Source organism: Cannabis sativa, chromosome X (assembly GCF_029168945.1).
Source record: "Cannabis sativa cultivar Pink pepper isolate KNU-18-1 chromosome X, ASM2916894v1, whole genome shotgun sequence".
Taxonomy (NCBI): domain Eukaryota; kingdom Viridiplantae; phylum Streptophyta; class Magnoliopsida; order Rosales; family Cannabaceae; genus Cannabis; species Cannabis sativa.
The window spans coordinates 9,615,995-9,632,933 of NC_083610.1; the positions used below are offsets into that span (position 1 = coordinate 9,615,995).

A 16,939-nucleotide genomic window follows, 5' to 3' on the forward strand; every position below is an offset into this window, starting at 1 on the left:
ACCTTTGAAATTATTAATTATTATTTTTAAATATTATTTAATTTGAAATTTGAACTCACTTCACAATTTGGGTTGGATTTTCCAAATGTCTTTTTCCAATGCATTGACAAAGTCATCTTGATTGATAGGGTGTACAGTCTAGTCAAATCAGGTTTTAAATGAAAATATTTAATATTAATTTTACCAACACGGATTCGTAACATCTTAATGGTAATGGTAGTTGGGTGTTCACTTTTAATATTGGAAATTTGTAATGTTTAAATAAATATGTGAAAAATTGTAATGTGGTTCCCAAAAATTAATTAGCAAATATATTTGTGACGTATTTCAATGTACGGCAGAAGATGGATCTCCCATATCTCAATAAGTTCAAGTTTGAAAATAAAGTACATCAATATTTGTGCACAGTACGTCACACCGTAAATACAGTATGGTGCAATTATGTTTACTCAATATTTGAATTTAATGAGATAATTAGAAGTTGTTGTCAAATGTAAACTATAATTTCGTACATATTTAATCGTAAAATACTTATTTTAATACAGTTTCAACCATTTCCTATTTACGAGTTGTACTAAATTTGGACTACTACCCATTCTTAATAGTCCACATTCTTATATTGTTGGGAATTATTTCAAAATTGTCCAAATATTGTAATCTTCTTACCCAAGTATGGACTATTAATTTCCTCTAATTTTAATTTCTGCATACTCACTAAAAAAAACAATTGCTGTCTTATCAATATTTAATTTTACGTCTACGTCCTACAGTGTACTCACTGACGTTAAATGGAATATTTCATATGCTTTAAATAACGTACGTCAGAGATGTCACAGTGTAACGTCAAATCAAATTCAGTACATGCAGATCTCATGGGATTCCCTGATTTGAGTTAATTAAGATACTATATGCAAATACGAAACCTAGGTATATTACTTAAGGAGATTTAATATTTGTTGGGCTGTAATATACTAATATCACATTTTTGTTATTAAAATTTGGACAAGTGAAATGTTAATAAATTATTGACTACTGAAATGAGTGGATGTCATATCACATTTTTTATTTCACCATTTAAACCATGTACTTATTATTTCAAGATGGTGATGTGACATTTTTTTTTTTACTTCAAATCTGGAAATTATTATTTAAATCAAAACACCGTACGTACTATTCTTTTTAATAGAAAAATGTCACATCACATAGTACTTTTTTTATATTACTTAGATTTTGTTTGGATTTGATTCACTCTATTAACATTGGTTAACTAAATGGGTAAATTGGGATTTTTTAGATTGTCGTAAGTGGATATTACCATTGTCAAAATTTATTAACTATTAAATGGTTTAATTGGGAAAAAAAATCCATTATTAAATTACATGAACCGAATTACGTGTACATCAACCCACCAAACCACTATATAAGTAAAGGTTAGGTTTTACAAACTAAGCATTTATTTTGAAACCCCGTTTTACTATTTCCTAAATCAAATGGACCCTTACCAAAACTTCAACCCTTTTGAAACAAGTCCTCCAAAATCCCCACCGCATCCTTTCTCTTCCACAAGATCCGTAGGTACACCGTCACGGAGTCCAAGACTCCGTTCAGCCTCCATGTCAGGATGTCCAAACTGTGCAAGGCTGGAGTCTGTTCTCCACGAACACGAAAAGCTGACAAGGAAGGCTCATTCACGAGCCACGGAGGCCAAGCAGGAGTCGTACAAGGCGGCGGAACACCCGTATGCCATACAGCCCACTTCATGCAAGAAGCCAACACTTCAAGACAAAAATTAGAGGGTATCATGGATGACATTCTCGACTACACCGAGGTGTCCATACCCCACTACCCACTTCATGTAAAACAAGAATCACCAATCACTACTCCAAGAGAAACTCCTTCACGACCAAAGTCCCCGTTCAGAGACAATAGCCCTCCGTCTCAACGGAAGTTCCCTCAAGTTATAGAACTTGATTGAACATCCGTTCGGTTTCAATCGTGGTATTTTATATATATGTAGTGTACTTTTGTTACAACTCATCTCATATGGCCGTTCTATCAACTTTTTGTTAGGCCATTTAATGAGATTGAAGAACTTACCTCCATTATATATATAGTTGTGTGTAACTCTACTATATTATTTTAAGTCTATTTACTTTCTGTTTGCAGTTGTGATTTCACAATGATTCATTTCACTTTTAATTCCACAATTAATTAATGAGGAAAGTGACATTAATACTGCAAAATAAACCGAAGTACAGATTTCATAACAAATACTGATAGTACATTATAGCATCAAAATATAAAATAACATAACTTGGACACTAACAGAAAGCATCATTTACTGTTTTTTGGAGAAGTATCCACTCCTTCTTTGTCCCCAACTTCTACATCATCTCCATTTCGGTCCTCACCTTTGTCAGTCGAATCTTTCATGTTGTCCTGTTCGGGTGATTTATTTGCACCAGAGCATTCACCCTCATCAAACAGTGAGGAAACAGAATTAAGGATAGCCTCTTCATCATTATCATCATCAGAATCCCACATGCAGGGAAACTCATTAACACAAAGAAAGTTCTCTAACTTGCTGCCCATTGAAGCATTGTCCCGTCTCTCCATGTAGACATAAAGCAGAGAAAGCTTCTATGAAAGATTCATAACGAATTATTTTTATGGACGCATCAGAATTAGTGTTTTTGCTTACAGCGTCTTCGTACCTACTATAGATACCTTCATTTGGTCCATTGAAAATAACCCAGTGTGGACCTGAACTCATACTTGATATATGTAATGCTAATAACTAAATTACAAGTTAATTTCTCTATAAACTTGAGGCTGGATTGGAAAACGTCTCAAGTGTGTTATATAAGTCGTGGAGAATAACCCTACAGTACGTTTTTTAGTTAGCTGTACTCTACTGGGATGTACTCCATTGGGCACATCTGATGTGTCAAAAGAGGTGGTTAAATTTCGAATTACACGGTTAAATACACGTGTAGGCGTACGTAGTATGGTCAAATGTCAACATTATTCATCAATCCCGTTTTCCCGTAAAACCTAATGTACTACGGTCTTGTTCTAACGTACAACGACGGTTTAATTCATAAGAAGATGTAGGTGAAGGGCCCATTAATATCAGCCCAACATATATAAATGCCCAACATATATAAATGGGAGAAACTACCCATTCTACTAAAAAATGTCATCAATTCATACAAAAAAAAAACATCCTTACTTTTCAATCTTTATTCTCCAGAAATACAAAAATGTACTATTAATTTTATCCTGACGTACGAAGTGGTTTAATTCATTAAAAAAGGTTGGTAAAGGCCCATTCATATAAGCCCAACAATTTTAAATGTTACCACCAACCCATACAACTCAACAAAATATCTAAACCCAAAAATCATACAATAACATTATTTTCCAATTAATTTATTCAAAAGTAAATGTAATTGTACTATTTTACTGTTCAAAAGTACGACGAGAGTGGAATATTGAAAGGCCCATTAATATCAGCCCAACACACTTAAATGTGATCACCAACCCATATTACTCTACAATCTGAGGCATTCAACCTCATAAAATCTAATTTAAATCGACTCACCACTATCTTTCCCTTACTCTTCATCTCTAATTCTTGGATATCAATAACAATCGAACACTGTAACTCCACTCCAGTACATTAACGTCGAAGGAACAATTGGTTACTTATCAGTAAGTCCTTTTTTTTATCTTTCTCGAAAACCATTCCTTACCTATTAACTTTATCATTTAATTTGTTAATTCAAACAGATACAATATGGAGGCCGAGTCTCAAGCAGAGAACATGAATGAGGAACAAACCTACGAATGGGAAAGCATAACAACAGAGCTAAACATCACAAAACCAGTGAATGAGATTCAAATATGTGACGTCCTAGGCAAGAGTCTCGACAAACTGGGAAAATGGGAAGCATTCTACGAAATGTATGCGAAACGGATGGGTTTCGGCACAAGAAAAGATGATGTACGACGTTCTCACGGAGTCATCGTAATGCGCAGGTGGGTTTGTTGTTCCGAGGGTTACAAAAGAATCACAATAACGGAAACACAAAGAAAAAAGAGACCTCATGATGTCACTAGAACCGGATGTCAGGCAGCATTACGTATTTTACTCACACAACCGTCTAACACTTGGAAATGCAAAGAGTTCAGCACAATACACAATCACGACCTCGCTTCATCAAGTGAGGTACAATTTTTGAGATCATACCGAGTAGTGTCCGATGGCTTGCTTGCCCAAGTTAGGTCGATGAACTCAGTTGGAATTAAAACTGCCAACATAATGTCCCATGTTGCTTTGCAAAGTGGAGGTTACGAGAGAATGCCATGTCAACTTCGAGATGTCTACAACAGGGTTGCTGGTGCCAAGCGAGAAGAAAAGATAGAGACGGACTCGGAAGGAGCGTTGGGATTTCTTGATTGTCTCGCAGAGAGGGATCCAAATTTCTTCGTTGTATATCAGGTGGACGAGGAGAATCGATTGGCTAACTTATTTTGGGCAGATGGAAACTCACGTGTCGACTATGTGGCTTTTGGGGATGTACTAGGGTTTGATACCACCTACATGACAAATGAGTACAATAAGCCTCTCACTGTTCTCATTGGCGTAAACCACCATTTCAACACATGCATCTTCGGGTTCGCTCTACTCCTCCACGAGAAGCTTCCATCCTATCGTTGGCTACTTCAAAAATTTCTCGAATGCCATGGAGATAAGAAGCCAAATGTTGTAGTTACTGACCAAGATGTGGCCATGAAACAGGCCATCATGGAACACATGCCTGATGTGACACACCGTCTATGTGCTTGGCATCTCAATACAAATGCTTCCAAAAAGGTTAAAGATCCGATCTTCTTGAAAATATTTAAAGATCTAATGTACAACTACTACGAGGAGGAGGATTTCGAAGCAAGATGGTTAGACGTCGTCGAAACCCAACAACTAACAGATAATGAATGGTGCCAAACAACATTCGACACAAGAAAACAAGGCGTAAACTTATTTAAGGGGTTCATTCGTTGCAGGAATGAGAACCACACAACGTTGCGAATCGATCAACTCAGCCCTAAAAAAATTTTTAGAGAAGAATTATTGCTTGCGTGAGTTCGTCACAACCATAGATATGACAGTCTCAAAGCTCAGACACAACGAGACTGCAAATGACTTCAAAAGCAGATGCACTCGACCTCACCCACCTAATCCTACATGCTTGACCACGTACTACAACCAATGTCCGAATTCTACACAAGAACTATGTACCACAAGGTTGCCGAGCTTGATTTAGAGAATAATTATTTTGTCATAAGTGAGGAGCAAGAAGGAGAGTGGCGTATATACACCATTGGAAAGTTTCGGCATCCGAAGTCCGATACCGAGTTCATTACCGTGAAGGCCAACGAGCACTACACCTCGTAGCTGCATGCTATATGAAAGTCAGGGGTACCCTTGTAGACATTTATGGGCTACAATGAAAAGATTAAACATCAGAAGAATACCTAATACTCTTCTCATGAAGCGATGGAGCAAATCCGCGAAGACAAATCTCCACCTACATTTTAACCCCCCGGCCCAAGAACAACAACACATTTATGAGATGGCTAGGTTTGGATCTCTCAGCTCATTAACTTATAACTTGACTTTCTATGCAGCAAAAACAGAGGATTCGTACACGCGTGCAAAGGAAGAGATTGAACGGCTAACTCTAATGTTCAAGGAAGAATTTGAGATGAGTTCCAATCCAGAAGGACAGACGCCACAACCTGGAAGATATCGTAACAACCCCAACATTATTAAAGACCCTGAAGTTGTGAGAACAAAGGGTACGGGAAATCCAAGGGAAGGACCGAACGGGGAGCAGATCCCAAGAAACTCAAGACATTGTCGCATTTGTCGCTCATCAGGCCATGATTATCGGCGGTGCCCAAACCGTCAACAGAATACTGGATCTCAGGGGCAACAGTCAGCACACAATCAACCAACAAATGACTCATTCAATGAACACTCCAACGCGTATTTCCCTGAACCGCCTTCCACCACACAAGAATCATACTATGGTCATTCATATATATAACTAGCTATTTTTAACCGTTGATGTTTTAAGGTTTATGACTCTAGTTATTGCTTCAAAAACTCTACATTTATATACTTCATGTTATGTTTGCCGTGTTTAAGGTATTTATCTCAACAAATCTCAAATTTATAATTAATGAACAAATAAATTATTTTACCCAAGAAAATTCAATCTTATAAGGTCAAAAATTTCCATAGTAATTAATTTTTTTTATACACAATAATAAAAATAAAAATAATACACCAACGTAAAACTCAATATATACCAACACATAATTTCATAATTTATAACAAATTATTCTTAACAATGTACTACGAAACAAATATGAATGTACTCTGTACGTGATATTTTGTACTCGGTACGTGATATTTTGTACACTAATTTTACTAAACAGCATGCATAAACAATTAATGTACTCGGTACGTGATATTATGTACTCAACTACAATTCCAAAATTACATACATGATGTAAAATACCAAAATAACCCCACTCCGACAACATGGACCCACTGCCTACAGTATATTTGTACAATTAACTGCCACGAACAGTAAAACTGTTGTACTTTTTTTTACTTTAACTGACGTGAACAGTAATTAAATTGTACCTTTTTATTTTTTAATTAAAAATACAAATTTACAACCGGTTACCTAACCTAGAATAACCGGTTGCCAACTTAAATAAATAATTAAAAATTATAACTATTCTAACGTGGGACCTACCTGCCGTACACGGATTCCATTCCGTGTTTTGCACATTTGGGCACAAAATCGGCTGCCAATATTTTATATAAAATAAAAAAACTCCCATTTTTCTATTTCGCTCAGGGTGTATAAACACAAAATTCAGTAAGTCACTTGCATTGACTCGGTGAGTTCAGGGAGGGAACTGTAAGTTCATCACTTCTTCAGTCGGTGCTGTCCTCGATCTCCGTTGATTGCTCCGATGGCTTTTCCAGTGGTTGACGCCGGCTACCTCAAGGAGATTGACAAGGCTCGTCGTGATCTCCGTGCCCTTATTTCCGCCAGAAGCTGCGCCCCAATTATGCTCCGCTTAGCGTAACTCTCTCTTGTTGTTTGTTTCCCGTAAAAAAAAAAATCCCAAGAAGGAAATGAAGTTTTGTGTAATCACAAGTATAAGATAGAAAATTAATTTTTGTTTTTAACTATTTTTAACGAAATTTATTTGGAATTTGCAGGTGGCATGATGCTGGCACTTACGATGCGAAAACGAAAACCGGTGGACCAAATGGTTCGATTAGGACTGAAGAAGAGTATAATCACGGTTCCAATAATGGATTGAAGAAAGCTATTGATTTTTGTGGTATGCCTTCAACAATAGCTATTAGCAATACTCAACATTAAATTAACCAACTTTGATCTCAAAAAGTTATTCTGATACATGTTATAGCTCATCAATTGTAGTTCTTCATGGCTTGAATGAATGATTGTTACTTGCTTGGCTTTGGGTTATGAAAGATATGGTGTTCATGTGGTTATTAAGTAAAGTACCTACATTTTAGGCTCTTTATCATAATGCCTCATTTTCCAACCAAACAAGCCGAATTAGATTATCCATTATTTTTATTTCTTTTATTCATAACAAGCTATTGTTGTAATCATGCTATTATTTGGGAAGTTCATTTTATTAATTATTTATGCTTGTTTTCGTTTCTTATTTTGACTTGCGACTCTATCTTGTATTGTTATTTGTTGAGTAAATAAAAGGAACAGAAAGAAAGTAGAACCTATGATAAGCCCCTGGTCAGATTTGTGTACCATAGAAGGAAAGCCAACTCGGCTTTACTAGAATTGTTTTAACTTTTAAGACATTTATCCTATGTTTGGATGTTGGATTTTGGCATGGAAAGAAAATGGTAAGCAAAATGTAAGAAAAAAAAAAGTGGAAAATAAAAAATAATATATTCTCATATTTGGTATGGAAAGAAAAATTGTATGGAAAAACATTTAGTTCAACAAAATTTTTCATATCAAACATGAAAAATTGCTTTATTTTTTTTTTGTTCTCCAGACTTTTTTTCCTACATTTTTCTTACCTTTTTGTTCTCCTCACAAAAATCCAACTTCCAAACATAGCTTTAATAATTTTTTAAGTCTGTAAGCTGTATTGGGTTAGTTTTAGTAAGTTGCTGATGTGGAAGGGATTATTGTAAACCATATATGTGGGAGGAGGAGATTTTTAGGGGCTGTGAAAGAACTCTATAGAGTTATCTCGATTATTGGAGAGTCCAATCCTCTCAAATGTGAAATAGTAGAGTACAAGCCTCTCGAATGCTCGTGGATGTAATCTTCTGCTTCTTAATCAATAAAAGTCTTTGAGTAATTTGAGCAATTTGTGTATGTAGTCGGATAAGATAATACTAACTATTAAAAAGCTTATCGACCTATTTGGCATATTATGGGTTTGAGGCATGAGCTGCTTGATAATAAACATTCATATAACTGTCAAGAGTCACTTCAGTGTGGCAAGTAAGAGAATCAATTGTGGGTCATGTTTCAGATTCACGTTATGGGGGACGATTAAAATGGTTTTTATGTTTATATGTGTGTTATTGAATGGAGCTTTTCTTCACTTAATTATCTGATAAGTATTTTTTCTTTCTGATATCAGAAGAAGTGAAGTCTAAACATCCAAAAGTAACATATGCTGACCTATATCAGGTGATTTTTTGTACTTGAATCTTAGAATGATAGGAATACTTGGTATTGTGTTTTTGGTATTAGATCTCAGCCAACTTTATAGTTATTTCTGAGTGGAACAACATTGGAGTTTCTTACATGGGAGACTAACCAAATAGGGTTTTGACACTCTTACCGTTCAAGTTTATTACATGTCCAACTTGCTAGATAAGGTTTTGACACCCTTCATTTGGACAGACAAAATAAGGTTCTTTTCTCCTCCCAAAGAAACTATAAAGGAAAAGATCAGCATTAGTAAATCAGAAATTTTGCATCTTAGAAACTCTGAAAGTTCTTAGTAACAACTGAATTGACCCAACTGGTGAATTCCTTTCCAGCTTCTGGATTTTAGTGTGTAAAGATGATAAGCTTTGACTATTTTGTTCTTCTCTCAAGCCCTTATAGTTGATTACATTAAATGGAAGAAAGTTATATTCTTTATAATTCTTGGTTAAGTAGTCCAAAATGAGAAGGAACATAAATTGCACTAAGAAAAAATGGTTCTTCAAAATCATATTCTAAAACTATCTGGAATTCTTTAATCTATGGACATCTAGAAATTCATTTGGCAACTTCCTTTAAACAATTTTGTTTTTCAGCTTGCTGGTGTTGTTGCAGTCGAGGTCACCGGAGGCCCCACCATTGATTTTGTGCCCGGCAGAAAGGTATACTACTACTATTTAAGGTCATAACATTAATATAAGTCATATTATATAGTCCTTATAAAATAATTATCAAAGAAAGCTAATTTAAGTATCACTGTCTTTCATGATTTTTCATTAGGATTCAAGAATTTCTCCCAAGGAAGGGCGGCTTCCAGATGCTAAAAAAGGTGTCACACAGTTAAAGTATCATTTACAACCAAAAATCTTGAAATAGAGCTTGAACACTTGCCTATAAAGACACCCATTTCGTATATATTCTAACTGGTGTGGTAGGTCGTATCTAGTTTCTTTTTAATAGTGTCTTCTGCTTGAAAAGCAGAAGGAATTCTCACAACATCTGAAGCCATGGATTCATCTGTGGAAAGTTTTCTGTTTAAGGACAATTTATAGGATGGTATGTCAAAATGAGAACTAGACAGAAAATTTGTTTGGTCACACCACAGATATACTATAAAACCATTATCCCATCTTTTTTTTTTTTTTGTTAATGCTTTGGACAGCCATTGCTAATGTACTATAGCACCGGGAAGTCTTTAGCATAGTATGTTTTTCATATTTATACTCGACTACTACCACCTGAGATTATTTTCCCTTTTGGCGGGAATTTTATGTGACAGGGGCATCCCATCTTAAGGATATCTTTTACCGAATGGGCCTGTCGGATAAGGATATTGTTGCCCTGTCAGGCGGCCATACACTGGTATTGTTTTTCACTTCACCTATGTAGGTCTCATTTGGCATAGTTAATAATTCCTTCAATCTTTATTTTTTCAACAGGGAAGAGCACATCCGGAGAGATCTGGTTTTGATGGTCCATGGACAAATGAGCCTCTGAAGTTTGATAACTCATATTTTGCGTAAGATTCAAGTTAAACCTACAAGTCACTGTTTTAATGAAAACCCAAGTTGGGGTACAAAGCCCTAAATAGTGTTAATGATTTTTTTTTTCAAAAAAAAAAAAAACTTATTTTGTTGGTACCAGTGAGCTGTTGAAAGGAGATTCAGAGTGGTTGTTGAAACTTCCAACGGATAAAGCTCTTCTGGATGATCCCAAGTTCCGTCCTTTTGTTGAGCTGTATGCTAAGGTAAGCCGCTTTTATTGGGTCAACTTCATAGTTGATACGAAGCCCACCTAAAAAGTCTTAGCAGCTCTCTTTTTTAATTTATGTACAGTAAGATTTAAATCAAGTGTGATGTTCACTCACTCCTGAGGTGAACCATGTGATCATTTATAATAAAGCAGCTACAGCCTACACCTACACCTACACGATTATGATTATTACTTTTTGAATAAACTACATCCTCAAAATTTGACTTTTATTATTAGGATGAGGATGCATTTTTCAGAGATTATGCTGAATCACACAAGAAGCTTTCTGAGCTTGGATTTTCTACAAGTTCCTCTAGCTCCAAAGTTAATGCAACTGATAGCATAATACTGGCACAGAGTGCAGTAGGGGTTGCTGTTGCTGCGGCTGTGGTGGTCCTAAGCTACTTCTACGAAGTTCACAAAAGAATGAAATAGACTTGTCATTCCTGTAATTAATCATGTTGTGAAAAACCAAGAGCTATTATATACTTTTTCACAATTTGCTTGAGTCTCATAATGGAGCAAAAATAATCATTTGTTCCTTGAGTACTTAATCACTTTCATATAAAAAAGAAGACAATTATGTATTTATGTTAATGGTTTTCCTTGGGTGTACAGAAAAATATCTTATGACTCATAGTCATGGTAGGTAGGGTACATCTACTAAAAAAGTTTCCCTACCTAAAAAGTAATTTGATTCTTTCTTTCTTCCCTAACCCACTAAAAAAAATTGATTCTCCAAGTGTGTGCTAAGAATGTTATTTACAATTAATCAAGTTTTTAACCAAGTCATGTTCTAATTGAAGTCATAACAAAGTAAAAATTTCTAAATAAGGCAGCTTGAAGAAGATAGTAGTAGTAAGATGGTGTAAATGCCAATTGATGACACCAAACAATAAAGACTGAGATGAAGGGTGAGAAGTGTTATCTGCCAAAAAGCAAAGGGCAAAGGGGTTCAGCCAAAAATCAGAGTAGTTTTGGGTAAAGCCAAAAGTTTTGGGAGGACCACACATGGAAGACAGGCAAAGAGGTAGGTAGGAGTAGTCTTTTGTAGTACCAAACACTGTCCCCACGACTCTTCCTCGATACCTAAGCACATGATCCACACGTGTTGCTGGGCTGGACTTAGCTATTTCTTTTATATAATTGCCAATTAGAGCCATGCTCTCGTGTCCCTTAAACCTATTTACGTAACGAATTTTATTCATTTTCTTTTCTTTTTTTCAAAACTTAATAATTTTTGAAATTCCATATCACATTATTTTTCCTTATACAAAGCTTGGTAATGTTATCACTACATACATAACACTTATTAGGATAATCTCAAGTGCAAGCCAACCAACCTAACCATGTGAGAGATTTGAAATGGGAGAGCACCAATCAATGAACTTAATTGCCACATGTTAGATCCATCAATATTTGAATAAATGGGTGTATTTTTTAGGGGGGTTGGAAAAAGAAAACACAGCTTTAATACTTTCTCAAGTATAATATAGATATAAATAATTAGTGAATATTGGCATGGTTATAAAAAGAGCAATGTGAGAGAAGAAAGAATATGCAAGAAGTGGTGCAAAGACAGTGAGAAAGAGGGTGAAAAGGTAGGTGAAATACACGCACATAATTACACAAGTGGACCTCCTTGTAGCCCCCCTTTGACAACAACTTCTGCCCATGATCCTTTAACTCCTACCATCCACTTGATTTTTATGAAGAGAGAGAGAGAGAGAGAGAGAGAGAGAGAGAGAGAGAGAGAGAGAGAGAGAGAGAGAGAGAGAGAGAGAGAGAGATGGCATGTGTGTGTGTGTGGTGATGGTGGGTAACAATAATATGCAAATTGGACGGAGATAACAACAAAAAGGTGAATCAATCTCAATTCCGAAATCTCTAACCCTACTTCTGTTGCCAAAACTTGCACCACAAGACCTAACAAGAAAAAGGAAAAGAGAGAGAGAGAGAGAGAAAAGAAGGGAAAAGAAAAGTGGAAGGTGAACCAAAGCCCACAATACAACCACAACCACACTACTCATTATCTTTTATTTTATTTTTCTATCTCCCAACTTTCTTCTTTTTCTTTCATCATCATCCTGCCTTGAACCCAACTTCCAAACCTTCTAGAAACTCTCTCTCTCTCTCTCTCTCTCTCTCTTGCTTGATAGTGTATCAATCAATAAAGAAATAGAACTACCATCACTATTCTTGTGCATAAGAATAGCCAAACCACTTGTAACGTTTCTTTTCCCAAATGCCCACCACAACTAACTTACTAAAATAACATAGTTTTTTTCTTTTTAGTATTACCATACAAGCAAAGCTATGATTTTCTTATTCAAATTTAATATACCACATGTTGGTTTGAGATTGAGTTTAACCACGCCTTAAAAATTTATAAACTTTTTCACTCTTCTCATTACTCAATCAACATCCTTAGACTTATGTAAAGCCAATGTAAACTGTAATCAATGCCAAGTAAAAAAAAAAAAAAGAAACCGGTATATAATTAGGTAACTTTTACCAGTTAAGAGTGAAAAAAATAAAGAGATATTATGAACAAATTGAGGTAGACCTTTTCTCTACAAAACAGTTGATTAGGAATAATAGTTTCAAATTGACAAGGCTGATAATTGCATTCTACGTGTATATATAAAGAGATTTAAAATTAGTAATCTAAAATAACTTGGCTATATAAAGAGACTAGATAGATAAAGGGGAAAAAAGAAAAGAAAAAGAAAAAGGCAGAAATCACACCTTGTCTTGCCTGTACTTTAATATACCTTACTTTACACCTACCTGGAGGTTACCCGTAGTTAATGTCTCTTTAACTTATTATATGATTGAAGCTAATATCATCAAGTGAGAGAGGCCACCAGCCACTCCCTCTAACCTGTCTCACCAACTCGCATCTAGAAGCAATTAGGGTCACTCCTCTCTCTCTTTCTCTCTCTCTTATTTAGTCAAAAGCCTATAAAATCAGACCCCAAGTCCTCCCAAGGGCCGGCCTTAATGTTTCAGCAACACAAAAAACAAGGCCACCAGATTTCCTACCGCTCCTGCTAAAAAGAAAAACAAAGAAGAAAAAAATAAAAGAGAAAGTGTTTATTTTTTAATTTGGAAAGAAAACTAATTTTTTCAGTTCTGTATTTCTTCTTTCTCCTGCTCAATGGGAAGGTCTCCTTGTTGTGAGAAAGCTCACACAAACAAAGGAGCGTGGACTAAAGAAGAAGATGATCGACTTATTGCATACATAAGGGCTCACGGCGAGGGTTGCTGGCGTTCACTACCTAAAGCCGCCGGTCTCCTAAGGTGTGGCAAGAGTTGTAGACTTCGTTGGATTAATTACCTTAGACCTGACCTCAAACGTGGAAACTTTACAGAAGAAGAAGACGAACTCATCATCAAGCTCCATAGTCTCCTTGGAAACAAGTAAGCTTTTTTTCCTTTTTTTTTCCCCTTCTCACACGAAGAAATGATTTTGAAATTAAAAAAATTTGTTTTTCACCACTCAAATAATAATGGGTTTTGCTTGAAATTTCTGAAACAGATGGTCTTTAATAGCTGGAAGACTACCTGGAAGAACAGACAATGAGATAAAGAACTACTGGAACACCCACATAAGAAGAAAGCTTTTGAACAGAGGAATTGACCCTGCAACACACCGACCACTGAACGAGTCAGGTCAAGAGACGACTAATACTTCGACCACCACAAGCGCCACCGCAGCCACCAACACCACCGCCGGTACCAACACAACCACCACAATATCATTTGGTGCTTCTGTTGTTAAAGAAGAAGAGAAAACGACAAGTGTTCTGTTGTTAAACCCAGTTCATCAAGAACAGTGTCCTGACCTGAACCTTGAGCTAAGAATTAGCCCTCCTTATCCGCCGCATCAACAACAACAACGCCAGCAGCCTGACCAATTGAAGAGCGGCGGTGCTTCTCTCTGCTTCGCCTGTAGTTTGGGTTTGCAGAACAGTAAAGAGTGTTGCTGTACAATTTCAAGTATGGATAGCAATAACCCAAGCACCAGTGTTGGTTATGATTTCTTGGGTTTGAAATCTGGTGTTTTGGATTACAGAAGCTTGGAAATGAAATAGTAATAATTATTATTAATAATAAAATACTATCATTATTTAAAAAAAAAAAAAGGAATTTTGTTGGGGGGAGTGTTCTTATGTAGCATATAACAGAATATTGGAGAGAAATTAGAAAATGGAAAAGATTGTTAATTCATTGAAAAGCTCTCATCTCATATATTTTTATTTTATTTTTTACCTTTTCCCCTCTAATTGTATGGCTGTTTATAATAGTATAGTACCACTACCAGTACAGTTTGATTCCTATTGTTTAAATTTTTAATTTTTTTTTTTTTAAATTTGCTTACAATAGTTACAATATCGATTGTTTTTTCATTCTTTCTTTCTCTCTTGTTCTTTCAATATCATGAATCTGCAAAAGTGTAATGGAGATTGATTTTTTTTTTTTCTTTCTTTTTCTCTCTTTCTATTATTGTTGTCATCCTCAAAAGGTTTTGTTGGTACCAATATAGATACATATAAAGTAACAGTGGATAAAAAAGACTCAATACCTGAGAGAGTATAGTAGTACATACAACACAACAAGCGGGCTTGTTGGAAAATAAGAGAGAAGAAATTGATGAGTGTGTTTCTTTCATATTCCTATATAATCTCTTTCAAAAAACAAATGATGGCTTTTTTCTTTCTTTCTTATTTCTTCTTTAATATCTTTCTTTTAAAAATGTCCAAATGATTCACTTCATGAACAAAACATATCTATGGTCTTAAAAAGATTCTCCAAAAGAACTAGTCTTTATTGATTTTCTTGTATCACAAACAGTTTTTTTTTTTTAATCAAGTATTTTATCCTATGGCATACTCATTATCTTTTTCTTCTAATCTCTTGGGTTTTATTCTCTATATTTAATGAAAAGCCTTAGATTCTTTTGTAGTTTGTCTTTTGCTATAAAGGGTTGGATTAAATTTCATTTTGAGGGCAATGGATAAGCTCTAAGAGGAGGAGAAATCAGGAAAAGATGGAGTGGTGGGTAACCTATCATCTCTTCTTTAATAAAAGCAAAATGAAAATAGAAATTAAAATGAATTATTTTCTTTTAAAATAATAATAATAATTAATAATTGGAGAAACTATTTAGAAAGCGTGAAGGAACTAACAACTGTCCGTAGTACCATCCTTCTACCAAACTTCCAAGCATTAATGATCTGAACTGTGAGCCAACCTACCATACCATTTAATTTAGAATAGAAACCCTAACTAGATTTCTTTCCTCTTTTCCTTTCCCTTTTGGCCTACATCCCAATTATTTAATTTGAAGTAGCTTATGTAAATTTAAATATCAAACTGTTTTTTTTAAGACTTTGGACCACTTTCTTTCAGGGTTTTCTTCATTCAATTAACCCTACTTTTGGTTTTCACTCTCTTCACATCAAATTTTTAATGAAATTATTATCAACCCCAATAATATATTTTTATTTATTTTTTTAACAGTTTAGCACCACCTTCTTAGACAACTGCTGTTTCATTGTCATTCCTCACCTCAATGGTATCCTTTTCCTTTTTAAGGAAAATTTATTGTACTAGTTGACAATATATTTAGGATTTTTCTTTAAGTTTGAAATCATAATTAAATAAAAATTTATCTAATTAAAATCGTGAATCATGTAAATTGCCGGTGCCTAATATGAGAGCATACGTATGAATATTGAGAGACTTTTGGTAACATTTCTATTTTTCTTCATTAAAATAGTTGAGAGGAGGAATAAATTTTGTGAATTAATATTATAACTGAGGTATATATGCTCGTTGATACAATTCAATATTGAATTTTGTCCATAATAATAATAATAATAATAAAGTGAATATATTATAAAATTTAGATTTGAGATCATATATTATTGACATTTATTCAAATTATATCAGTACATAAAAGTTATTATTTTAACTGCTTTGTTTGAAAAACTAAACTGTTTTATGTGACAGGGAACACAAAAAGATAAAAGAGAAAAAGAAGGTTTGAATCATTTTTGTATTCTAAAAAGTATTTCTATATGTATGTACTCCTTTTCCAACTAATAATAATAAGGGATAATTATATTTTCTATTACAATAATATTTAATATTACTATAATAATACTACATATTAATATTTTATTTTTATGTACAAATTTTAATTATTTTTTTATTTTTATTGTTGGAGTCTATATTTATAGTAAGTTAATTATGTACATTCCTTATTTTGTATTGAAATAATATATTTTTCTATTTAATTTAAAAATTTGTCTGTATTATCTTTTCCTTTCAGATAAAATATACATGTTTACACATTTTTAATTAAC

General features: G+C 34.5%; 3 protein-coding genes across 3 annotated transcripts; all 3 read left to right on the forward strand.

The window, feature by feature from the left end:
• The first annotated feature begins 3,799 nt into the window (after positions 1–3,799).
• On the forward strand, positions 3,800–5,146 carry LOC133032005 (protein FAR1-RELATED SEQUENCE 5-like). Its single transcript, XM_061105813.1, has one exon. It carries the CDS (start codon positions 3,800–3,802, stop codon positions 5,144–5,146), a length of 1,347 nt encoding a protein of 448 aa, XP_060961796.1.
• A 1,774-nt stretch (positions 5,147–6,920) lies between these two features.
• LOC115704704 (L-ascorbate peroxidase 3) lies at positions 6,921–11,188 on the forward strand. Its single transcript, XM_030631906.2, has 9 exons — positions 6,921–7,169; positions 7,310–7,434; positions 8,743–8,792; positions 9,410–9,475; positions 9,594–9,642; positions 10,093–10,175; positions 10,253–10,332; positions 10,458–10,560; positions 10,803–11,188. Exons 1-9 carry the CDS (start codon positions 7,057–7,059, stop codon positions 10,998–11,000), a joined length of 867 nt encoding a protein of 288 aa, XP_030487766.2. The 5' UTR covers positions 6,921–7,056; the 3' UTR covers positions 11,001–11,188.
• A 2,053-nt stretch (positions 11,189–13,241) lies between these two features.
• On the forward strand, positions 13,242–14,908 carry LOC115704719 (myb-related protein 308). Its single transcript, XM_030631923.2, has 2 exons — positions 13,242–13,988; positions 14,107–14,908. Exons 1-2 carry the CDS (start codon positions 13,726–13,728, stop codon positions 14,660–14,662), a joined length of 819 nt encoding a protein of 272 aa, XP_030487783.1. The 5' UTR covers positions 13,242–13,725; the 3' UTR covers positions 14,663–14,908.
• Positions 14,909–16,939: the final 2,031 nt, after the last annotated feature.